The sequence below is a fragment of the Chiloscyllium punctatum genome, chromosome 37, assembly GCF_047496795.1.
Source record: "Chiloscyllium punctatum isolate Juve2018m chromosome 37, sChiPun1.3, whole genome shotgun sequence".
NCBI classification, from domain to species: Eukaryota; Metazoa; Chordata; class Chondrichthyes; order Orectolobiformes; family Hemiscylliidae; genus Chiloscyllium; species Chiloscyllium punctatum.
The window spans coordinates 173,282-199,364 of NC_092775.1; the positions used below are offsets into that span (position 1 = coordinate 173,282).

General features: G+C 43.2%; 1 protein-coding gene across 2 annotated transcripts in view; it reads left to right on the forward strand.

Moving 5' to 3' along the window:
- Positions 1 to 24,556, forward strand: part of ahcy (adenosylhomocysteinase) — a 94,805-nt gene extending 70,249 nt beyond the window's left edge. For both annotated transcript variants that reach the window (XM_072556054.1, XM_072556053.1), the window contains 3 exons: positions 1,667 to 1,784; positions 19,226 to 19,420; positions 24,224 to 24,556. In XM_072556054.1, coding sequence (XP_072412155.1) covers positions 1,667 to 1,784; positions 19,226 to 19,420; positions 24,224 to 24,355 — 445 coding nt within the window. In that variant the 3' untranslated portion in view covers positions 24,356 to 24,556. The remainder of the gene's footprint in view (positions 1 to 1,666; positions 1,785 to 19,225; positions 19,421 to 24,223) is intronic.
- The last annotated feature ends 1,527 nt before the right edge of the window (positions 24,557 to 26,083 follow it).

Here is a 26,083-nt window from a genome sequence, read left to right on the forward strand (position 1 = left end):
TTACCTAAATTGTGATTTGTGGGATCAAATTGCACTTCCTATCAAAATCATTAGTACCAACATGAAACATGATCTTCAATGTACACCTTCCCACAAAGAATGTCCTGCAACCAATCTGAGACATCCTTGACCCTGGCACCGAGCAGGAGAAAGTGAGGACTGCAGACGCTGGAGATCAGAGCTGAAAAATGTGTTGCTGGAAAAGTGCAGCAGGTCAGGCAGCATCCAAGGAGCAGAAGAATCGACATTTCGGGCATAAGCCCTTCTTCAGAAAGAAGGGCTTATGTCCGAAACGTCTATTCTCCTGCTCCTTGGATGCTGCCTGACCTGCTGCGCTTTTCCAGCAACACATTTTCCTGGCACCAAGGAGGCAAACCTACCACCCTGGATACATGTCTGCAGCCACAGAAAGATCATAGGTACCCTAACTCTCAAATTTCTTACCATTATTATTATTCTTCCCCTCCTACACACCCAAGTTTTGAGCTGCCTCCTTGAATCGCTGCAGTCTGTGTGCTGACAGTAGATCCACATCTCTGTTAGAAGCAATTCCAGGATTTTGACCCAGCAACAGAAAGTGAACGGCAATTACAATTCCAAGTCAGGGTGGTGAGTGGCTTGGAGGGGAACATGTTTTTGTTCCCATGTATTTGCTGTGTCTCTTTCCAGATGGAAGTTTGTGAATTTGGAAAGTGCTGTCTAAAGATCTTTGACAAATTTCTGCAGTGACTCTTGTGGCTAGTATCCACCGCTTGATACTGAGATTGCTGAATGCATTTCCTGCACATGTGGTCTTCTCACATATTACAGACTACATAATACACTCGACTGGGCTTTGTTACAATGTCTTAAATTTACTTTCCTTACATTAAATTTGTTCTGCTTATAGGTTACTTATATATCACTTTATTATATTGACCTTGACTTTCCCTTATTCCTGATGTTTTTCCAGTGAAATCCAAATTTAGCCATACTTTAAAAATATTATGCTCTTCAAATTTACAGAAGTTTAAAGAAACACCTAAGAAGTTTCTTCAGTGTATTCAATGAAAAAGAGTAAAAGAGCAAAGTTACTTCCTCTCTGTCCTTTACCAAACTCCCCACTCGACACACTTTACTTCTTGCAACAAACAAGTACCTCTTTCTCTCTTTGTGCTGGATTCCTACATTTAAATCACATTCACTCAGTCTCTTGTCTCCATCATACTGACAGTGTGTCCTTACTCTCCATATTATTATACTGCACATGATAGTAAGACTGTTCTGTACTGTAAAGGTACTAGCAAATGTCTACAGAGGTCTATTACATCATGACTTGCCTCAGACATCTCTGCATATGTCTACCAACTGTTCTGACTTTATGATGGAGAGTCAGTACACTTCAATATAAACGACCAGTAGAATTCCCAAACATTGAGTCCCACTATCGGCAGAGAGGAGAGATCAGGAGAGGGGTCAGAAGAAATTATTATTGGTGTAGATCTGACAAAAAGTTGTTACTAGGCAATTTGGCAGAATTTGGGCATCCTCTTAATTCTTCACTCTTCAAGCAGAAGTTGTCATCAACAAGCTTCCTAACTTTTAAATTGTCTTAGTCCTGATAAATGTTTTTTTTTCTACCTCCCCATTCCCACCTCCCCCCTCTTTCTGCCCCTTACCTATTCAGGCACTTTGAAGAAATGAAAGACGATACAATTGTTTGTAATATTGGCCATTTTGATATTGAGCTGGATGTGAAATGGCTGAATAAAAATTCAACAAAGAAAGTGAACATTAAACCTCAGGTAGGTGAAACTCAACTCTGAAGTAGATTTATGCAGCAGTAATCCTGTTCCTATTGAACCCCTGCCCTCAGCAGAAACTAGATTGTGACGATCTTAACCTGGCGATCACAAGATAAATAAGAGAAATGTGGGAGGTCAGGAAGGAAATTACAGGAGCTTTGATCCAAGTTATTTATTCCTCATTGGCCACAGGGAGTGCTGCTAATGTGGTTCTACTTTTCAAGAAGGGTGGTAGAGATAAACCAGGGAATTACAAACTGGTGAATCTTGCATCAGTCGGGAAACTACTGAAGGAGAGAACTAAGCTCCAATTAGAGAGACAAGGTTTGATCCCATTTGGTCAGCATAGCTTTAAGAAGGAGGGAGACTGCTAAAGAAGATAATAGCACACAGGATCCATCATAACTTGGCAAGTTGGGTCCAAAATTAGCTCCGTGGTAGCACACAAGTACTGTTTGTGTGACTGGAAGTTGGTGTCCAGTGACATACCACCAAGGTCAGTGCTGTGATACATCTATACCAATGTAGAAGGAAGTGTAGGAGTGATAAGTTTGCGGTTAACATGAAGATTGGCTGAATCATGAAACAGAAATTGCTGGAAAATCTCTAGCATGTCTGGTAGCATCTGTGGAGAGAAATCAGAGTTAACATTTCAGATTTAGTGATCCTTCTAAACAAATTGGCTGGGGATTGACAGTGAGAAAGAAGGCGTTGGGTTACATGAAAATATAGAAGCATTAGGCAGATGAGTGACGAACAATGTCACCCTGATGGTGTAAAGTGATACATTTTTGAAAAAGTAACAATTATAAGGGAGTACTCAACGATTGGCAGGACACTAGGAACCTAAGGAACATAGGGAATGTATTTAAAATTTATTCTGTTCTTGAACTAGTGTAGCTGGCTGACCAGCATTAATTAACACTCCCTGATTTTCCTTGAGAAAGAAAGTGGTGAGCTGCAGCCTGAACCTCTGGTGTATGTGCTTTACACTCTCAACACACTTAAGGAGTTCCAGGATTTTTACCCAATGACAGTACAATGTACTTTCAGGTCAGGATAGTGAGTGGCTTAGAGTGGAATTTGCATATGGTAGAATTCCCATGTATCCCATTGTTCTTGTCCTTCTAAATGTAAGTTGTCGTGGGTTTGGGGTGCTATCTAAGGATCTTTGGCAGAATTTGTAGATAGCGCACACTGCTGCTATTGAGTATCAATGGTGGAGAGCTTGGATGTTTGTGGGTGTGGTGCCAGTCAAGTGGATTGCTTTGTCCTGGATAAAATCATAAGATACAGGAGTAGAATTAGGACATTCAGGCCATCGATCACAGCTGATATGCTTCTCCAACCCGATTTTTCTGCCTTCTCCACCTAACTCTTCATCGTCTTACTAATCAAGAACCATCAGTTTCTGACTTCAATGCACTCAATGACTTGGCTTCAACAACGTTCTATGGCAAAAAGTTCCACAGACTTGCTACACTCTGGCTGAAGAAATTCCTCCCCATCTCTGTTGTCAAGGATTGTTTCTTCACTCTGAGCTGTGTCCTCTGGTCCTAGTCTCCTCATGGAAACATCCTCTCCACATCCACTATTCAGGCCTATCAGTATCCTGTAAGCTTCAGTTAGATTCCCCGTAATCCATCAAGTACAGTCCCAGAGTCCTTACTGGCTCCACAAATGACAAGCCCTTCATCCTAGGGATCATTCTTGTAAGCCACCTCTGGACCCCATTCAACACCAGCACATCCTTCCTTAGATATGGAAACCAAAATTGCTGTCAGTGTTCCAAATGCATAGAATGTAGAACAATACAGCGAAGTACAGGCCCTTTGACTCTCGATGTTGTGCTAACCTGTGGAACCAATCTGAAGCCCATCTAACTTATATTATTCCATTTTCTTTCACATGCTTATCCAGTGACCATTTGAGTGCCCCTAAAGTTGGCGAGTCTACTACTGTTGCAGGCAGTGAATTCCACGCCCCTATTACTGAGTAAAGAAGCTACCTCTGACATATGTCCATTTAAAGTTATGTCCCCTCTTGCTAGCTATCACCATCTGAGAAAAAAGGCTATCACTGTCCACCTTATCTAACTATCTGGTTATCTTATGTCTCAATTAAGTCACCTCTCAACCGTCTCTTAAACGAAAACAGCCTCAAGTCCCTCAGCCTTTCCTCCTAAAACCTTCCCTCCATACCAGGCAACTGTACTTGATGGATTACGGGGAATCTAAGTAAAGTTTACAGGATACTGATAGGCCTGATTAGTGGATGTGAAGATGATGTTTCCATGAGGAGAGACTAGGACCAGGGGGCACAGCCTCAGTGAAGCAACAACCCTTGAACAGAGATGGGGAGGAATTTCTTCAGCCAGAATGGTAAATCTCCTCTGAACCCTTTCCGAAGCTTCCATATCCTTCCTATAAAGGAATCTGTCCAGAGTCTTATACAGCCTCAGCAGTGCATCTTTGCTCTTTGTATTCTAGTCCTCTTGAGGTGAATGCAAACATTGCATTTGCCTTCCTAACTGCCAACTCAAACTGCATATTAACCTGAAGAGAACCTGAACTAGGACTCCCAAGTCCCTTTGCTTTAAATTTCGGAAGCCTATCCCCATTTAGAAAATAGTTTGTGCTTATGTTAAAATGTATAATACCTCACTTTATCCACTTTATATTCCAGCTGCCACCTCTTTGCCAACTCTCCCAGTCTATCCAATACTTTCTGCAGCCTCCCTTCTTCCTCAACACTATCTTTCCCACCTTCCCCCACCAATCTTTGTGTCATTTGCAAACTTAACAACAATGTCCCAGTTCCTTTGTCCAGATCATTAATGTATAATGTGAATAGTTGAAATCCCAACACTGACCTCTGCAGAACTCTGCTAGTCACTGGCTGCCATCCTCAAAAAGACCCGTTGGTCACTACTGTCTGCCTTGTGCCAGTCAGCATCTTGTTCACATGCCCATTTGTCTGTCCCCTCAGCCTGCTCCAATTATCCAGTGAATCTCAATGCAAACCAGAGGAGCAACATCTCATTTTCAAACTAGGAAGTTTACAACCTTCTGGTCTTAATATGGAGTACAACAGCTTCAAATTGTGAACTCACTCCCTCCCTTTTGGCTTTGCTGCTTACATTCTCTGTCAACATCTCTCCTCTCCCCTCTCCTCTCTCCTCCCGCCCCAGCGTTCTTTCCGGTCTGTTCTTTCCAGTCTGACAGCTCGACGCACCACTGTTCTGCCTTTCCCACATTCCACTCACTTAATCTGAGCTATCAATATCCTTTCTTCAATTATTGCATAGATGCTGCCCTCTGCACACTTCACTTCAGCTCTGATGAAGAGTCATCTTGACTCGATGTTAGTTTGCTTTCCAGCCCATGAATGCTGCCTGACTCACTGATCTCCATTATTTTTTGATGTCAGTTCAGATTCCAGCAATTGCATTAATTTGCTCCTAAGCTTCTATCCATGTTTGTACCTTGCCCTGAACACCATGGGTTCTTAATTAGCAGAGCTGAGATTAGAGTGCTGGAAAAGCACAGCAGGTCAGGCAGCATCCGAGGAGCAGGAAAATCGACGTTTTGGGCAAAAGTCCTTCATCAGGGACCCTCCAGGGTGGAGAGATAAATGGGGATAAATGGGGATAATTAGCAGCCTTCTGTGCAACAACTTGTCAAAAGCCTTTTAGAAATACAAATAGATCATGTCCACTGTCTCTCCTTTGTCTAACTTGCTTGTTACCTCATCAAAGAATTTCAATAAATTACTCTGGCATGACCTCCCTTGAAGAATTCCTGATGAATCTAAACGACCTCGTGCCAGCAACCAGCAGAACGAATGTCATCTCCAAAATACCCTGCAAGGACTGCAACAAATATTACATTGGACAGACGGGCAGGAAATTAGCCACCAGGATACACTAGCACCAACTAGCCGCCACAAGACATGACCAAGGACTGCACAAAACACTACATCGGACAAACAGGAAGGCAGTTAACGATCCGTATACACGAACACCAACTAGCCACGAAACGACACGGCCAGCTATCCTTAGTAGCCCCACACACAGACGACAAGCAACATGAATTCGACTGGGACAACACTACCATTATAGGGCAAGCCAAACAGAGAACAGCCAGGGAATTCCTAGAGGCATGGCATTCATCCACAGACTCTATCAACAAACACATCGACCTGGACCCAATATACCGGCCACTACAGTGGACAGCTCAAACTGATAAGCGGAAGCGGCAGAGACAGGCCACTATAAATGCCGGAGAAAACAGCACAGAAGCGCTTCACAGGAGGCTCCCAAGCACTGAGGATGTCACCTAGACACGGGATGAAACGCTTGCAAGACAAATTCCCAGCTCGGCGAACAGAACCACAACATGACCAACTATCATTAGTATTCATACACAGATGAAGAGGGACACCAGTTCGACTGGGACAGGCTAAATAAAGATACATGGAATTCTTAGAGGCCTGGCATTTAAACCGGAACTCCATTAACAACCAGATTGCTTTGGGGCCCATTTACCAACCTCTCAGAAAAAGAACCGGAAATGATATCACCCACCTTAACAGACCAAGGCGCACAAAAGGAGAGCGGGACAGAACATCAGCGCTTCACCGGAGGCTCACTGATGTTACTTAGCGTGGTGATGACGCGTCTGAGAATAAATCTATCAGCTCAATTAGCAAACTGACAATTCTATCATGTTATTCCAGTCACTTGGTTTATCTCCAGGATCACCTTGTTTTTAATTTTTTGTAGTTATCTCCCTGCCTCAATGGGATTATAGGTATCTCTTGACCTGCTCTTTAGCTGTTGACAATTTACTCTCACCATCTGACACTCTTGATCACCTGCAGATGCTTTTTATTTGGCCTGTCATTACTCCACTCTCACCATTTCTTTTAGCTTGTTATCATGTCCTCCCATCCCATTTACTGTCCTTTCAGGTCTGGCAGGGAACACTATTGTTCTGCCATTCTTGCATTCCAATCGCTTATTCTGAACTAACATTTATTCTCTGGCATCTTTCAGCCACTCGCCCCAGCTCTCCCTCCTATTCCTTCCACAACCATAGCATAAATGCTGTCCCCTCCCCACTTCAGCTCTGAAGAGTCATCTAGTCTTGAAACATTAGCTTGCTTTCTCTTTGGATGCTCTCTAACAGTGATCTCCAGCATTTATTGTTTTCAAGGGAGGAGAGGGGAATGTGTCTGAAGGTGGCAGAAATGGCAGGTGATAATCCTTTGGATGTCAATGCTGGTGGGGTGGAAAGTGAAGACTGGGGAACTGTATTGCTGTTGTGGGAGGGAAGAGAAGGTGTGACTGCTCAAGTGTGGAAGTTGAGTTGGAAACAGCTGAGGGCATTGTCAATCACAGTGGTGGAGAAAGAAGGTGAGCATTTTTTTAAAGCTCTTTTAAAACCCCTACTTTCTCATATAACTCCTTTCTCCAGGCTTTTCTAATCATTCATAGGATTGGGTACCCTGGCTAGGCCAGCATTCATTACCCATTCTCATATGCCATGAAGGCAGCTGAGAGTCTATCACCATGTTGTGGGTCTAGAGTCATACATAGGCCAGACCAGGCAAGGATGGCAGTTTGCTTGGAACCAGATGCTTTTTCACAGAAGGCACAGAGGAATTGATACAGAAATTGCAAAGTCTCTTAGTTACTAGTTAAAGGTAACAGGTGTGATAGGGATATAGGTTACTGGTGGGAGAAAATACTTTGCCTTTTTTCAGGGCTCAGGTGTTACAGAGAGTCTCGTACCACTTGACCAGGAATCCATTGTCAATGCTCAGAAAAACTCCTATGGCTCACCAATGTCCTTTCGGTAAAGAAAATTCAAATCTTATGTCATCTGGCCTACATGTGACTCCAGACCCACAGAAATGTGGTTGACTCTTAACTGACCTCTGGGCAATTAGGGATGAGTAATAAATGTTGGCCTAGTCAGCACCAGCTTTATTCTGTGAATGAAGTTTTATTTTAAATTACCCTTAAACTTCATTGAGTTTTTTGAAGAAGTAACAAAGAGGATTGATAAAGGCAGAGCAGTGGACATGATTTATATGGATTTCAGGAAGATGTTCACCAAGGTTCTGCATGGTCGCCTGGTTAGCAAGGTTAGATCACTTGGATGCAGGGCTGGCTCACAGATAGGAGACAGAGGGTGGTGGTGGAGGGTTCCTTTTCAGACTCTAGGCCTGTGACTAGTGGTGTATCTCAAGGATCTCTGATAGGTCCACTGCATTTTTTATATAAATTATTTGGATGTGAACATAGGAGGTATGGTTAGTAAGTTTGCAGATTACACCAAAATTGGTAGTTGGCCAGCCAAGAAGGTTACCTCAGAGTACAACAGGACCTCTATCAGATGGAATGAGGAGTGGCAGGTGGACTTTAATTTAGATAAATGTGAGGTACTGCATTTTGGAAAAGCAAATCAGGGCAGGAGTTTTACTCTTAATGGTTAAAGTCCTGGGAAGTGTGGCTGAACAAAGACACCTTGAACTGCAGGTTCATAGTTCCTTGAAAGTGGAGTTGCTGGCAGATAGATTAGTGAAGAAGGTGTTTGGTATGCTTTTATTGGTCAGTGCAATGAGTATAGGAATTGGGCGCTCATGTTGCAGTTGTACAGGATGTTGGTAGGCTACTTTTGGAATACTGCACTCAATTCTGTTCTCACTGCTATAAAGGATGTTGTGAAACTTAAAAGGGTTCAGAAAAGATTTAGAAGGATGCTTTCAGGATTGGAGGATTTGAACTATATGAAGAGCCTGAATAGGCTGGGGCTGTTTTCCCTGGAGCATCTGAGGTTGAGGTTTACTTACTTACAGTTTATAAGATCATGAGCATGGATAGGATAAATAGACAAGGACTTTTCCATGGATAATGGAGTCTAAAACTAGAGAGTATGGTTTAAGGTGAGATGGGAAAGATTTAAAAGGGACCTAAGGGGCAATTGTTTCATGCAGAGAGAGGTGTGTATATGGAATGAGCTGCCAAAGGAAGTGATGGAGGCTGGTACAATTACAACATTTAAAAGGCATCTGGATAGGTACAGGAATAGGAAGGGTTTAGAGTGATATGCGCTAAATGCTGGTGAATGTGTCTAGATTAATTTATGAATTCTGGTTGGCATTAACGAGTTGAACCGAAGGATCTGTTTCTATGTGGTATAATGCTGACTCTAATAGTCTGAAGGCACCTTTCTGCATTTTTGGTGGTGTGCCTGGTGTCACAACTCAACTGGGAAGAGTTTAAAATCCCGCTTCGGTATTCCACATGTCATCAAAAATTGAGCGCCAAGATGATCAATTTGTCTGACAGAGTGCTTGTCAGGATGATAGGAATTCACATCAGATTTTATCAACAAGAAAGTAATTGTATATGTTGTAAAGAAACTTATTCTTTAATAAATAGCAAAATGAATTGCTAATTGCTGCTACCCAATTTAAGCTATATCCCTTTTAAACCCCAAACGCACAGGCATTCATTCATAAATGAGACAAACTAAAGCAAGTAGTTTGACATAAATGTGGGTGGAAAAATATGGACAGGGAAAAATGAATTCTGTGGTTCAAAAGTTCAGAAGGGTTGGATGTGTATTTTCTCGATCAGTGTTTGATTTTTAGTGATGGAAGTGCAATGTCTGCTCGGCAATGGCCAAGTTCAACATCGAATTGAATGTTTGGATCTCGGTGCTTTTTTTTAAACGTTAGAATTCTTTTCTTGTCGACAGTAGGTTTTTTGACATTTTCCATTCACCGAGAAGGGAGAGCGGTTTCTTGTTTGCAGATTTCTGGATGTCTAAGTGTGCTGCACTCACGAGTCTGTAACATGGGTCTGCCACTCGACCAATCTGAAGGCAAAAGCATCCAACAGCCTTAACTAAAAAGAATTCTTGTGCCACTTTGTCTCTTAAATGTATCCATCTCATTGACCTAAAAAGTTAGTTAATCTTGTGTGGTTAAAGTATAGACCAGATGGTGGAATTTGAAACAAAATCCAGAATTAAGAGTCTAATGGTAATCATGAATCCATTGTTGATTGTCAAGAAAAACTCATCTCGTTCACTGATGTCCTTATCTAGTCTGGCCTACATGTGACTCCAGACCCAGACCAATTTGATTGACTCTTAACTGCCCTCTGGGCAATTAGGGATGGGCAATGAATAGCCAGTGATGCCCTCATCTTGTGAATGAATAAAAGAAATCCCATTTGATCTCTGAAGTGCAAAATCTGTCTTAGTACTTCAGCTAATTGCAATGACCAACTTCCACATTCCAGTTTATATTTCAAAGGAGAAAGTATGTGGTCCATTACACAGCATTGAATAAGTGCAGAGGGCGGGAAGTGTTATTAGTTTGGGAGAATGAGGTTCATGAGAACTGTTGCGTGGCCACCTGTTGATTCAGTAGTGGGATTTGTGGTACGTGACAAAAACTGAAAGAACTGCCAGTGCTGGAAATCTGAAGCAAAAACAGAAATTGCTGGAGACCTGGCCGCATCAGCAGAGAAATCAGAGTTAACACTTCAGGTCCAGTGACCCTCCTTCAGAATGTTCTGGAAGAGGGTCAGTGGACCCGAAACGTTAACACTGACTTCTCTTCTCAAATGCTGTCAGACTTGCTGAAAATTTCCAGGAATTTGTTTTTTGTTTGTGTTGTGTGTCTCTGGGCGAGTGGTGTGCAGAATAGAGTAAGTGTGATGTAATGTTGTGTATTGGCAGTCCCTTGGAACTATGAACTGTTGGCATAAAGGTTCCCAATTCTCTTCCAGATTAAAACCGATTAAAACAGATTGGTGTTATTGGTACTGGGGGGGAAAGATCTGGAGAAGCAATTCAATGGCCCGAGCCAGCAGAATTCACTGAGGTGATTCTTGTGCATGTCAGGATTTTCTGTTCCTTTCTCCCCTTCTCAGGCGGCACGACCCATTGGTACGTTGACTGCAAAGTCTCTTCTTTACTTGGAGGAGGCTGTTTGAGGGTAAATCTAGATCTGACATGTGGGAATCTTTTGAAGACCAGTTGATTAGAGTTCAGGACCAGCATGTTCTTGCGAAAATGAAGGATAAGGGTGACAATTTGTGAACTGAGTCAAAACTGAAAAGGAGGCATTTATAAGCTTTAGGAAACTGAAAGATAGGCAGAGAGGTCAGGGAAGAGCTGAAACAGGAGTTAGGAGGGCTAAAAGGAGCCATGAAATGTCTTTGGCAAACCTGATTAAGAAAAATACCACGGTTTTTAATGTATCTATAGGGAGCACGAAGGTAGCTAGAGAAAGAATAGGCCCACTCACGACAAAGGAGGGAATTTGTGTGTAGGATCAAAGGAAGTGGTGAGGTTCTTAACAAATGTTTTCACATAGGGGAAGGAGATGCTTGATGGTGAGTCTTGGGAGGCATATTTTGGTATTCTAGGACATGTCAATATAAAATAGATGGTGATGTTGGGTGTTTTGAAAAGCATTAAGATAGACCAGTCCACCAGAGCTGATAGGATCTATCCCACAATGTTGTGGGAGGCAGGTGAGGAAATTGCAGTACGAAATCTTTGTATCCTCGGTCACAGGAGAAAAGCGGGCATTGGATAGGTATATGGAGGATAGTGGGTTAGTGTAGGTTAGGTGGGCTTTGATCGGCGCAACATCGAGGGCCGAAGGGCCTGTACTGCGCTGTATTCTTCTATGTTCTATGTACAGCACAGAAACGGACCCTTCAGTCCAACTTGTCCATGCCGACCAGATATCCCAACCCAATCTACTCCCACCTGCCAGCATCCAGGACGTATCTCTCTTAAACCTTTCCTATTCATATACCCATCTAGATGCCTTTTAAATGTTGCAGTTGTACTAGCCTCCACCACTTCCTCTGGCAGCTCATTCCATATACGTACCACCTTCTGCATGAAAATATTGCCCCTTGGGTCTCTTTTATATCCTTCCCCTCTGACCCTAAACCTATGCCCTCTAGTTCTGGACACTCCCACCCCAGGGAAGTGACTTTGTCTATTTACCTGCCCTACATGATTTTATAAACCTCTATAAGGTCATCCCTCAGCCTCTGAACCTCTCCCTATAGCTCAAATCTTCCAACCCTGGCAACATCCTTGTAAATCTTTTCTGAACCCTTTCAAGTTTCACAACATCTTTCCAATAGGAAGGAGGCTAGAATTGCACGCAATATTCCAACAGTGGCCTAACCGATGTCCTGTCCAGTCGCAACATGACTTCCCAACTCCTGTACTCAATACTCTGACTTCACTATCCTATCTACCTGTGATTCCACTTTCAAGGAGCTATGAACCTGTATTCCAAGGTCTCTTTGTTTAGCAACACTCCCTAGGACCTTACCATTAAGTTTATAATTCCTGCTAAGATTTGCTTTCCCAAAATTTAGCATCTCGCATTTACCGAAATTAAGCTCCATCTGCCACTTAGCCCATTCACCCATCTGATCAAGATTCTGATGTAATGAAGTAACTTCTTTGCTGTCCACTACACCTCCAATTGTTTTTTATTTAAGCAGGACAACAAGGATAACCCAGGCAATGATATGCCAATGAGCCTTAAGTCTGTGATAATGAAGTTACAAATCTCATGACATCAGGTTATAGCATTGGGGAAGATTCTTAGGGATAGAATTAACTCACATTTGGAAAAATACGGATGTATTAGCATTTGGCAGCATGGCTTTATGTGGGGAAGGTTGTGTGTCTCAAACTTGATTGAGGTTTTTTTGAGTAAGTGACAAAGATGATTGGGGCAGGGCAGTAGATGTTGTGGAGACATAGACCACATACTCTTTTGTCCAACAAACGTTTCAAGTTTCCCAAACTAAACTAGTCCCTTTTGCCTGCATTTGGCCCATATCCCTCTAAACCTTTCTTTTTTGAATACCTGTCCAAATATCTTTTAAATGTAACTCTCCCTGCATTAACCACTTCCTCTGCAGTTCATTCCAAGTGGACCACCCACAAGTTGTTCAGCTATCCAGGAACCAATCAGATGGTGTCAGGCATCTTTGACAGCCACAATTGGTCACTCTTCTATATAACACTCAGCGATCTGCTGGTTGAATCTCACTTTGTGTGTACACTTTGGTGCCAGCTGTTTGCAAACAGCCTTCCCCCATTATTAAAGCAGCAGTGTAAATATGACTTAGCAAGTTTGTTTTTATTTGCAAGTATACCATTCCTTCCACAATGATTTCCCATTTTAGTCCAAAATCAAAAAATATTTTTTTTAAATGATCTTTAAACAGATGACACTTTAACTACAACAAACTTTATTGATTGGCCCCTACGGGACACAGTGTGCTAGCTGATCAAATAATCTGGTTAATTGACACACGCATACAATCTTAACCTTCTCAAAACTCGCTAAACTTAAGTTATCTTGAGAGTTTGACTTAAAACCGGTTCTGGGGTTTGCACATTAATGAACCGAAACCTGCGACCCATTCTAAAAGATGAAAGGCTTAACGACAATCAAGATTTGTTTAATGTATCGTTTCAATTACATAACACTAATCTTTTGCTATAACTGGTGTGTTACGGTTCTGCTCCACAACCACTTCATGAAGGAGCAGCGCTCGAAAGCTAGTGCTCCAAATAAACCTGTTGGATTATAATGTGTTGTGATTTTTCACATTATTTACTGGCAGAGAGCCATCTCTCACTCACTTACCAATTGACCGCTTGGATATCATGGTAATATAGTGCACTTCTGGTATTTGAGAGATATAATTTTCGCCAGTTTAACAAAAATGCCGGTTCGTAAGGTGCCAGTTTTTTATTCATTTGTGGAATATGGCATTGCTAGCTTGTCAGCATTTGGTGACTGCCTCTAGTTGTCATTGAGAAGATGATGGTGAGCTGCCTTCTTCAGCCACTGAAGTCCATCTGATGTGGGTCAACCTACAATGTTATTAGGAAGGGAATTCCAGGATTTTGACCCAGTGGCAGTGAAGGCACAGCAGTAAATTTCCAACTTAGGGTGGTGAGTGGCTTGAAGGGGAATTTGAAGGTGGTGGTGCTCCCGTGCATTGTCTGCCCTTCACTTTCTAGATAGAAGTGATCATGCTTTTGGAAGGTTCTGTCTGAAGATCTTTGAATTTCTGCAGTGTGTCCTGAGCATTGGTTGGTGAGGGAGTGGATGCTTGAGGATGTGGTGTGAATCAAGTGGGTTGCTTTGTCTGGATGCTGTCAAGCTTATTATGTTGTTGGGGCTGCACCTATCCAGGCAAGTGGTGAGTATTTGATCACACTCCTGACTCATGTCATGTAGGGGAACAGATTTTGAGAAGTCGGGAGATGAGTTACTCACCGCAGTATTCTTTGTCAGGATGTTGACAGTGGGGAATTCTGGGTGGTAACACCATTGAATATAAAGGAATGGTGGTTAGGTTGTCTCTTAGTCATGTCATAGCCTGAAATTTTTGAGGTGCAAATGTTACTTGTCATTGGTTAGGTCAAGCCTAAATATTGTCCAGATCTTTTTGAACATTCACTGCTTTAATATCTGAAGTGTCATGAACGATGCTGAACACTCTGCAATCATTGGCGAATATCCCCATCTCTCTCTTTATGGAAGGAAGGTAATTGATGAAACAACTGAAGATGGTTGGGCCTAGGGCACCATCCTGAGGAACTCCTGCAGAGATGTCCTGGAGCTGCGATGATCGACTTTCAACAGGCACAACAATCTTCATTGTACCAGGGGTGACTCCAATCCAGCAAGTTTGCCCCCAACACCCATTGATTCCAGTTTTGCTAGGATCCCTTGATGCCCCACACTGTTGAATGCAGCCTTGATGTGAAGCACTGTCACTCTCTCCTCCCCTCCGCAATTCAGCTGTTTTGTGCATGTTTCAACCAAGGCTGTAACAAAATCGAGTTGGTGGCCTTGGCGGAACCAAACTTTGTTGAGCAGGTGCTGCTTGATAGCATTATTGATGACCCCTTCCATCATTTGACTAATGATCGGGAGTAGTCTTGAGACAGTAATTTGCTTGGGTTGGATTTGTCCTGCTTTTTATGTATAGGATTTATCCAGGCAATTTTCCATATTGTAAGGTAGATGTCAGTGTAACTGTACTAGAAGAGCTTGGCTAGTGGAGCAGCACGTTCTGGAGCATAAGGCTTCAGTACTGTTGCTGAAATGTTGTCAGGACCCGTAGCCTTTACAGCATCCAGTATCACCAGTCATTCTTGATGTCACATGTGATGCTTTGAATTGGCTGAAGGCTACCTGTAATACTGGAACCACTGGAGGAGGCTGAAATGAATTTTTAAAAATTTATTCATTTTTGTGGAATTTCGGGGTTGCTGGCTGGCCAGCATTTATTTCCCATCCCTAGTTGCCCGGCGAAGTTGGTGGTGAGCTGCTGCCTTGAATTGCTGCAGTCCACCTGCTGTGGATTGACCCACAATGTCATGAGAGGGGGAATTTCAGTACTTTGACCCAGTGACAGTGAAGGACTGCCATTATATCTCCGAGAGGACGACGAGTGGCTTAGAAGGGAACTTGAAGGTGGTGGTGTTCCCATGTATCTGCTGACTGTGTCCTAGATGAACGTGGTCGTGGGTTTGGAAGGTGCTGTCTGAGGACCTTCGGTGAATTTATGCAGTACATCTTTGTAGGTGGTACATACAGCTGCTACTGAGCATCAGTGATAGAGGGAATGGATGCTTGAGGATGTGGCAATCAAGTGGGTTGCTTTGTTTGGATGGTGTCAAGCTTATTGAGTGATGTTGGGGCTGCAATTATCTAGGCAAGTGGAGGGTATTCCATTGCATTCCTGACTTGTGCCTTGTAGAGTCATAGAGTCATGTGTACAGCATGGAAACAGACCCTTCGGTCCCATCCGTCCATGCTGACCAGATATCTTGACTCAATCTAGTCCTATCTGCCAACACCTGGCCCATATCCCTCCAAACCCTTTCGATTCATATACTCATCCAAATGTCTCTTAAATGTTGCAGTTGTACCAGCCTCCTCCACTTGTAGATGGTGAATGGGCTCTGGGGAGTCAGGAAGTGAGTTACTAGCCATAGTATTCCTAGCCTCTGACCTGTTCTTGGAGCATGTGTTTGTGGTGAGTCCAATTGCATTTCTAATCACTGATAACTTCCAGGATTTTGATAGTGAGGTATTCAATGATGGTAGCACCATTGAATGTCAAGGAGTAGCGGTGAGATTGTCTCTTATTAATGAAGGTCATATCCTGGCTTTTATATGGGATGAATATTACTTGCCACTTGTCAGCCCAAGCCTCGATATTGTCCAGATCTTGTTGCATTTGGACACAGACTGCTTCAGTATCTGAAGAGTCGTGAATGGTACTGAACATTGTGCAATCATCGACAACCATCCCCACTTCTGCCCTAATGATGGAGGGAAGGTCATTGATGAAACAGCTGAAGATGGCTGGGCCTAGATCTCTACCCTGAGGAACGCCTGCAGACATGTCCTGGAGCTGAGATGACTGATCTCCAACAACCACAACCATCTTCCTAGGTGTCAGGTATGACTCCAACCACTGGAGAGTTCATCCCTTGATAGCCATTGATTCCAGTTTTGCTCGGGTTCCTTGATGCTACGCTCAGTCGAATGCAACCTTGATGTCAAGGACTGTCCCTCTCCCCTCCCCTTTGGAATTCAGCTCTTTTGTCCATGTTTGAACCAAGGCTGGAATGAGGTCAGGAGCTGAGTGGCCCTGGTAGAACCCAGGGTCACTGAGCAAGTGCTAATGATAGCAGTGTTAATACCTTCCATCACTTCACTGATGATCAAGAGTAGGCTAATGGGGTGGTAATTGGACCCGTTGGATTTGTGCTGCTTTTTACGTATAGGACATATTTGGGCAATTTTCCACATTGCTGGCTAGGTGCCAGTGTTGTAAATGCACTAGAAGAGCTTGGTTCGGGTAGCAGCAAGGTCTGGACCACAAGTCTTCGGTATTGTTGCTGAAATGTTGTCAGGGTCTGTAGACTTTGCAGTGCCTAGTGCCTCCAACTGTTTCGCGATATCACTTGGAGTAAAGTGAATTGGCTGAAGACTGGTATCTGTGATGTTGGGGACAGTTGGAGGAGGTAGAGATGCATCTTCTACTCGGCACACCTGGCTGAAGATTGCTAGGAAAGCTACCACCTTATCTTTTGTGCTGGGCTGGTTTCACGGTCATCAGTGGATTCTTAATTCCAGTTTTGTTTTACTGAATTCAAATTCTATGACTGATGTGCTGGGCTCTTCCATCATTGAGGGTGGGGATATTTCTGGAGCCACCGCCTCCAGTGATTTTAAATTGTCCTCCTCCGTTCAAAACTGGATGTGGCAGGACTGCAGACTTAGATCTGATCCTTTGATTGTAGGATCGCTTAGCTCTATCTGTCGGGTGGCACAGTGGCTCAGTGATTAGCATTGCTGCCTCAGCATCATGGACCTAAGTTTGATTCCAGCCTTGGTTGACTGTCTGTGTGGAGTTTGAACATTCTCCCCGTGTCTGCGTGGTGCTCTGGTTTCCTCCCATAGTCCAAAGATGTGCAGGGTAGGTGAATTGCCTGGGTGCATTAGTCAGAGGGAAATGGATTGGGGTGGGTTACTCTTCAGAGGGCCGATATGGACCCTCACACTGTAGGGAATCTAATCACTCACTGCTTATGCTGTTTCACATGCAAGCAGTCTTTGGCTTCACCAGGTTGACTCCTCAACTTCTGATATACTTGGTGCTGCTCCTGACATGCCCTCCTACACTCTCCATTGAACCAGGATTGATCCCCTGGCTTGATGGTCATGGTCGAATGGGGGAAATGGCAGGTCATGAGGTTACAGGCTGTGCTGGTGTACAATTCTGCTGCTGTAAGTGGCCGACAGTACCTCCATAGATCCTAGTCTTAAGCTGCTAGATCTGTTCAAAGTCTGTCCCATTTAGTGCGGTGATATTGCCACACAACACGGAGGATTTTCTCTGAAGGCGGGACTTTGTCACCACAAGAACTGTGCAGTGGTCACTTTTACTGATACTATCGTGGACCCATGCACCTGTAGCTGGCGGGTTGGTAAGGATGAGGTCAAGTATGTTTTTCCCTTGTTGGTTTCCTTAGCATCTGCCACAGACCCAGTCTAGCAGCTATGTCCTTTAGGATTTGACCAGCTTGATCAGTAGCACTACTGTTGAGCTAATCTTGGTGGACATTGAAATCTGCCCCCTCCACCCATCCAAGTATATTTTGTGCCCTTGCCATCCTGGGTGCTTCCTCCAAGTGTTGCTCAACTGCAAGGACTACCAGTTCATCAGCCAAGGGTGGACAGTACATGGTGATCAGCAGGAGTTTCCTTGTAGAAGATTGTGAGGACTGCAGATGCTGGAGATTAGAGTCGAGAGTGTGGTGCTGGAAAAGCACAGCGGGTCAGGCAGCATCCAAGGAGCAGGAGAATCGATGTTTCGGGCAAAAGACCTTCAGTTTCCTTGTGCATGTTTACACTGAAGCCATGAGACTTCATTGGTCCGGAGTCCATGTTGAGGACTCCCAGGGCAACTCCCTCCTGACTGTGTATACTACTGTGCTGCTATCTCTTCTGGATCTGACTTGCCAGTGAGACAGGTGATATCCAGGGGCAGTGATGTGGGACTTTATTTGTGGGGTATACTTCTGAGAGTTGACAGGGCTGTTTCTTCCACTGTCTGTTCTAAGTTGATGCCAGGTGAACCATCCAGTTTCATTTCAGAGTGCAGTTGAGAGTCACCCTCATTGCTGTGGGTCTGGAATCACATGTAGGGCAGATTCGATGAGGATAGCAGACGTTAGTGAACCACATAGGTTTTTCTGACTGTCAATGATGGTTTCATGGTCATCAGTGGATTCTTAATTCCAGTTTTTTGTTGAATTCAAATTCTATCATCTGCCGTAGAAGGATTCAAACCTGGGTTTCCTGGACATTAGCTGAGTTTCTGGATTAATAGTCTAGTGATAATAGTCTAGGCCATTGCCTCCCTGGTTAAAGCAAAGTTTCCCGTAGTACCATTTCTCAGTATTCAACTTTATCTGCCATTCTTCTGCCCATTTTTACTGTGCTGTGTGTCATCCTTGAAACGGCAACTGTTCTCACCATGTATTTATACTATTACCTACTTCCTAAACAAGTTTGAATCATTTATAAATTTTGAAAAGCTGAAGAGCGAGGGAAAAAACAACCATGACAAATGGCACATGCCTGCCATTAACATTTGCTGTAGTTATTTGCTGATGCACATTATTTTATTTCTAGTCTGTCCCAGAATAGTGATGTGACAAGAGGTGATTGTATGGCATGCATAGGATGTGATAACTTTGTTTTGACTTTGCTTTGGGGATGACACTGATTACCCGGTAATCAGGTTAAGTTGCAAGCTATGTCCTCGCTTTCAGGTGGATCGCTATCAGCTAAAGAATGGTCGCCACATCATTGTTCTAGCTGAAGGTCGCTTGGTGAATCTTGGCTGTGCGATGGGTCATCCCAGCTTTGTGATGAGCAACTCTTTCACCAACCAAGTTCTGGCACAGATAGAGTTGTGGACCAACCCTGGCAAATACCCAGTGGGTGTACACTTCCTGCCGAAAAAGGTGAGATTTAAATTTATGTACGAAAATACATAGACCAATTTTACCTGGAGGTTTTATTATGCAAAGTTTAGATTTATAATTTTTTATCCTGTTCATAACTTTTAAATATGGAGTATGGAAAAGACTTGAATTCGTCAAATATTTTTGCCAAGGAGTTTGGTACACTTACTTTTATTGGTCAGTGTGTATTGAGTATAGAAGTTGGGAGGTTATGTTGTGGCCGTACAGGACATTGGTGAGGCCACTTTTGGAATCATGCATGCAATTCTGGTCTCCCTGCTATACAAAGGACATGCTGAAACTTGAAAGAGTTCAGAAAAGATTTACAGTACAAGGATTTTATCAGGGTTGGAGGCTTTGAGACATGGGGAGGGCTGTTTGCCCTGGAGAATCAGAGGCTGAGGGATGGCCATATAGAGGCTTATAAAATCATGAGGGGCATGAATAGGGTCAATAACCAAGCTTGCGCTCTCTGGGATGGGGGAGTTTAAAACTAAAATGCATCGGTTTAAGGTGAGAGGGGAAATATTTAAAAGGAATCAAAGGGGAAATTTATTTATGCAAAGGGTGGTGCATGTATGGAATGAGCTGCCAGAGGTGGTGGAGGCTGGTGCAATTCCGAGATTTTAAAGGCCTCTGGATGGGTGTATGAATATGAACAGTTTAGAGGGATATAGGCCAAATGCAGGCAAATGGGACTAGATTAATTTAGGATATCTAGTTGGCATGGACAAATTGGACCAAAGGGTCTGTTTCCATGTTGTACATCTAGGAACATAGAAAAATACAGCACAGTACAGGCCCTTCGGCCCTCGATGTTGTGCCGATCCAAGCCCACCTAACCTACACTAGCCCACTATCCTCCATATGCCTATCCAATGCCTGTTTAAATGCCCATAAAGAGGGAGAGTCCACCACTGCTACTGGCAGGGCAGTCGATGAACTCACGACTCGCTGAGTAAAGAATCTACCCCTAACATCTGTCCTACACCTACCACCCCTTAAATTAAAGCTATGCCCCCTCGTAATAGCTGACTCCATACGTGGAAAAAGGCTCTCATGGTCAACCGTATCTAAACCCCTAATCATCTTATACACCTCTATCAAGTCACCCTTAAACCTTCTTTTCTCCAATGACACAGCCCCAAGTGCCTCAGCCTTTCCTCATACGATCTTCCTACCATACCAGGCAACATCCTGGTAAACCTCCTGCACCCGTTCCAGTGCCTCCACATCCTTCCTATAGTATGGTGACCAAAACTGCACACAGTACTCCAGATGTGGCCACACCAGAGTCTTATACAACTGCAACATGACCTCAGGACTCCGGAACTCAATTCCTCTACCAATAAAAGCCAGTATGCCATATGCCGCCTTCACCCCACTATTTACCTGGGTGGCAACTTTCAGAGATCTGTGTACATGGACACCAAGATCCCTCTGCTCATCTACACTACCAAGTATCTGACCATTAGCCCAGTACCCCATCTTTTAGTTACTCATACCAAAGTGAATCACCTCGCACTTACCCACATTGAACTCCATTTGCCACCTTTCTGCCTAGCCTAGTTCTGCAGCTTATCTATATCCTGCTGTAACTTGCCACATCCTTTCTCACTGTCAACAACTCCACCGACTTTCGTATCATCCGCAAACTTGCTCACCCAACCTTCTAGCCCCTCCTCCAGGTCATTCATAAAAATAACAAACAACAATGGTCCCAAAACAGATCTTTGCGGAACACCGCTAGTATCTCTATGACTCTTCCTTGTCATTTTCAGGGGCCAATGGACTTGCACGCCAAGATTTCTCTATATCAATGCTCATAAGTTCCTGCCATTTACTGTAGATTTTCCTCTTGCATTTGACCTCCCAAATGCATCATCTCACACTTATCCAGATTAAACTCCATCTGCCATTTTCTCTGCCCAACTTTCCAACTGATTGGTATCCTGCTGCATCCTTTGATATCCTTCCTCATTATCTACAACTCCCAACAATTTTTGTTGGCTGTAATCTTCGTAATTAGACCATCAATACTATCATCCATTCTTGTATATATTTAAGCATTGGTCCAACAGTGACACAATATCCCATGAATGAATTTAAAAAATTAAAAATAGGTCCCAGCACTGATCCTTGCGGAGCACCACTGGCCTCAGTAATAAAGCAACCCCACTACAGCTACCCTCTGTCTTGTATGATTCAGGGAGAAAGTGAGGACTGCAGATGCTGGAGATCAGAGCTGAAAATGTGTTGCTGGAAAAGTGCAGCAGGTCGGGCAGCATCCAAGGAGCAGGAGAATCTACATTTCAGGCATGAGCCCTTCTTCAGGAATGAGCAAAGTGTGCCAAGCAGGCTAAGATAAAAGGTAGGGAGGAGGGACTTGGGGGAGGGGCATTGGAAATGCGATAGGTGGAAGGAGGTTAAGGTGAGGGTGATAGGCCGGAGTGGGGTGGGGGTGGAGAGGTCAGGAAGAAGATTGCAGGTTAGGAAGGTGGTGCTGAGTTCGAGGGTTGGGACTAAGACAAATAGGGGGAGGGGAAATGAGGAAACTGGAGAAATGAGTTCATCCCTTATGGTTGGAGGGTTCCTAGGCGGAAGATGAGGCGCTCTTCCTCCAGGTGTGCCTGTCCTTGGTGGAGTGGGAGGGGGAGTTGAGCCACGGGGTGGTTGGGTTGGTTGGTGCGGGTGTCCCAGAGGTGTTCTCTGAAACGTTCCGCAACTTGCGCCTACTTGCAGAACGTTTCAGAGAACACCTCTGGGACACCCGCACCAACCAACCCAACCACCTCGAGGCTCAGCACTTCAACTCCCCCTCCCACTCCACCAAGGACATGCAGGTCCTTGGACTCCTCCATCGCCAGACCATAGCAACACGACAGCTGGAGGAAGAGCGCCTCATCTTCCGCCTAGGAACCCTCCAACCTCAAGGGATGAACTCAGATTTCTCTAGTTTCCTTATTTTCCCCTCCCCCTGCCTTGTCTCAGTCCCAACCCTCGAACTCAGCCCCACCTTCCTAACCTGCAATCATCTTCCTGACCTCTCCGCCCCCACCCCCATCCCCACTCCAGCCTATCACCCTCACCTCAACCTCCTTCCACCTATCGCATTTCCAACGCCCCTCCCACAAGTCCCTCCTCCCTACCTTTTATCTTAGCCGGCTTGGCACACTTTGCTCATTCTTGAAGAAGGGTTCATGCCCGAAATGTCGATTCTCCTGCTTCTTGGATGCTGCCTGACCTGCGCATTTTCAGTCTTGTATGATTCAGCCAATTTTGGCCCAAACTCACTGTGGATCCCATGTGACTTAATCTCCTGGATCTGCCTACACCATGAGATGCCTTGTCAGGTGCTCTTGTCAATGTTAAACAACATCCACAGCCCTAGCCTCATCAAACATCTTTGTCATTTCCTCAAAAAAACTTGAGACAAGACCACCCCCATCTTCCGAACACAAAGCCATGTTGGCCATCCCTCATAAGTCCATTCTCTTCCAGATGCGATCATGTCCGTTAGAATCTTTTCCGATTAATTCCCTTACCACTGATGTAAGGCTCAGCGGCCTATAATTTCCTGGATTACCTGACTGTCTTCCTTAAAGGAGCAACATTGGCTGTTCTCTGAACAACACTGACTTCTATAATATTGTCCTCAGCCTTTCTAAATCTGTTTAGATCTGACCATGCCACATAAGCAATCAACAGACCATTTTTTTCATAAAATTTACTGATGAAAGTTAATCTATCCAAATCTCCTTCAGTGTCCAAAATGTCAGGCTCCAAGTCCAAATTATTTGATGTCTTGCTTCTGGACGGTAAGTCCATACCTTGCTTTGTCTTTAGTAAAGACCTATCCTCGGTCTACATTGTTCATTCTTTCACCAGTCTTCAGGCTCATTTTCAGAAAACAACAATAACCCTGTCTGACTTCCAAGCTAAATGTTAACTATTTAAACAGTGTCCTTGCCCACACTTTCAGTGGAAACTTTTATTTCAGTTAGCCATGCACTATACAATTCACATCCCATTAACCACTGTTGTCTTATGTTGATGCAACATAACAAACCCGATTAACACACACACCTGTTCTGTCATTCTGTTAGGTCTTAGACATGCCTTCAGACCATAATCGACAGCAGCAATCATCCTAAACATTATTTTTATGGAGTCGTGAGGTTACAACTACATCATTCCATGTTTGTCTATAACACACTGCACCTTGTAAATATTTTTAGTCATTCATTGGATGTGGGTGTGATGCTGTGCTAATACCTTACCTACACCAATAAACTGCCTCTATTTAATTATCACCTGAAAAATTCAAATAGGTTTCTTGCATTTGACCCTTTACAAATCCATGAGGATCTCTGATCAGCTCATGTTTTGTCCAATTGTGTAGTCTCTGTCCCTAATAAGGTTCTGGTAACTTCACCACAACTGATGTTAGACTAATAGGATTGGAATTTCTTGATTTGTTTCTTATGCTCCTTAACATGGTCACTTTTCTGAGGGCAAACTTTATGGGTTGGAGCCTTTGAAACCTCATTATTCTTCTATTCCTGTAATTCTGCTTTCACATACATCCTACATCTCCTTGTCCATCTTTGGCAGCGTACCAGCTGCCTTAGTCCTACTTCCCATTTTCACTCTCATTGCCTCAACACACAAAGTAAATTTGTGACCACCTTGCAATCGTGTGCAATGTTTTCTCCTGAGACATCCATTTTTTTATTATAAACTTCATTGTAAAAGATTGCACTAGCTGTGTTGTCTTAACATTTTACATTTTGTTTTTTCCAGCTGGATGAGGCTGTGGCAGCTGCACACTTAGAGAAACTGGGAGTGAAATTAACCAAACTAACATCAGATCAGGCATCTTACCTTGGAATTCCTCAAGATGGGCCTTTTAAACCAGACCATTACAGATACTGAACATTCTACTGAATTCAAAGAAAACCAAAGCACAGCAACATTCCTCTGAAGGATTTGATTTGTTGGCATCTGTAATGGATCTTGCAAAGTCCTGCGAAAATTTATAGACCTGCTGTTAAGCAGTTGTGGTCATTCAATCACCAAAGCATCTTAATTTTGTATCTGTATTGATATTGAAATAAAATCTTTAACTAAATTTAACATATTTAATCAGTTTAAAATATGTTTAATCAAGTAATTGGGTAAGACACTTATCTTTAAATGTTTATATTTAACTATTCATGTGGGAATTAATCATGAAAGACTCCAGTTGCCACTAGCAGGAAAAGGATATACCTGAAAAAGGGCATGCTCTATCAAGTTAGTACTTAGAGAAAGCAAAAAGTATCAATGATAGTTTAATCATTGAAATGAAGGCCAGGAAAGTTGCATGATAACATTATCCACAAACATGAAAATATGTTGACTATAGGAGGAATGTCCAAATTATAAGAGATAGCAAAGAGCCTTATCATTCATATACTATTAGAAACCAGAATTAGACAGCACCAGGACAAATGAAACATAATCACTTTAAAGAAACAATTTTCAAGATGTAAAGAATGAGATGAAAGGGGAATAAACTAACTAGATAAAAAGCCAGTTTCATACAGAAATCTTCAATGTTTAAGGAAAGATATTAAATGATGGAGCATCACATGAAAGGGGGGATGATCTTTGGAGGATCAGTGTGAGCTCAATGGACTGAATGGGCACTTTCACACTACAGGCATTCTGAGTAGACAATTCAGACCCTCAAGCCTGCCCTACTATTCTGTAAGATCATGGCTGATCAGCCGTAAGCCTCACCACTCTTTTGTGCCATTCCTCTCAACTCTTCTAGTTCAATAATATATCTACCTGCTGTTTAAATACGGTGGTTCAACCTCCATAACTGACTGGGGTAGAGAATGCCAGACATTCACAACTCCCCAAAAGAAAAAATTCCTTTGCATTTTTGCTACAGAGTAAGAGAATGTGCATTTAAAACTAGTCCTTTGTTTTAGATACAAGTGAAACCAACATCACAACATCTACCCATTAAGACCCCCTCTGACTTCATCCTGATGTGAAGATTTATCTATTTTTAAGCCTGCCTGACCACTCAGACTTCCCTCTTGTTTATGCTCAGTTCAGTAAGTATAGCACAGTCCTTCTCCCTGGTTTCCATACCCCCATCGTTTCTTTCACTAATGTACCCTCTTTATAACATGGGGTAAACCCCTCTGGTAATTTAAACCAGCAACGCAGAAACGATTCACCTTGTGCTGTAATTTTTCAATTCAAGAGGGAAAGTGCTATCCCAGAGGTCACTAAAGTAAAATTAACTACTTTTATTCTTTAAGTCCAACAGAGAATATGAACCAAAAACTATTTACACCTCCTCTCCCTTAAACCTATCTTTTACCCCCACTCTACAATAAGAGTCCAATTTTTAAAAAAAATCCCGATTTAAGATTTACAAAAAAATCCATTCAAAACTAGTCAGCTTTGCGAATTCTCCTTTATAGATTTTCCTCTGTAGATTCTCTCCAGGTTGGTCTCTATGTTCTGCTGTGCAAACTCCTTCCCCAGACAGGTATCTTTCAATGAGCTTTTGAGGCAGCAGTCTTTGGGGCAGTTCTCTCTTCACTGTTCCAAAATGTCCGATTTTATACCCCAAAACATTAGATCATTTCATTGGTTTTA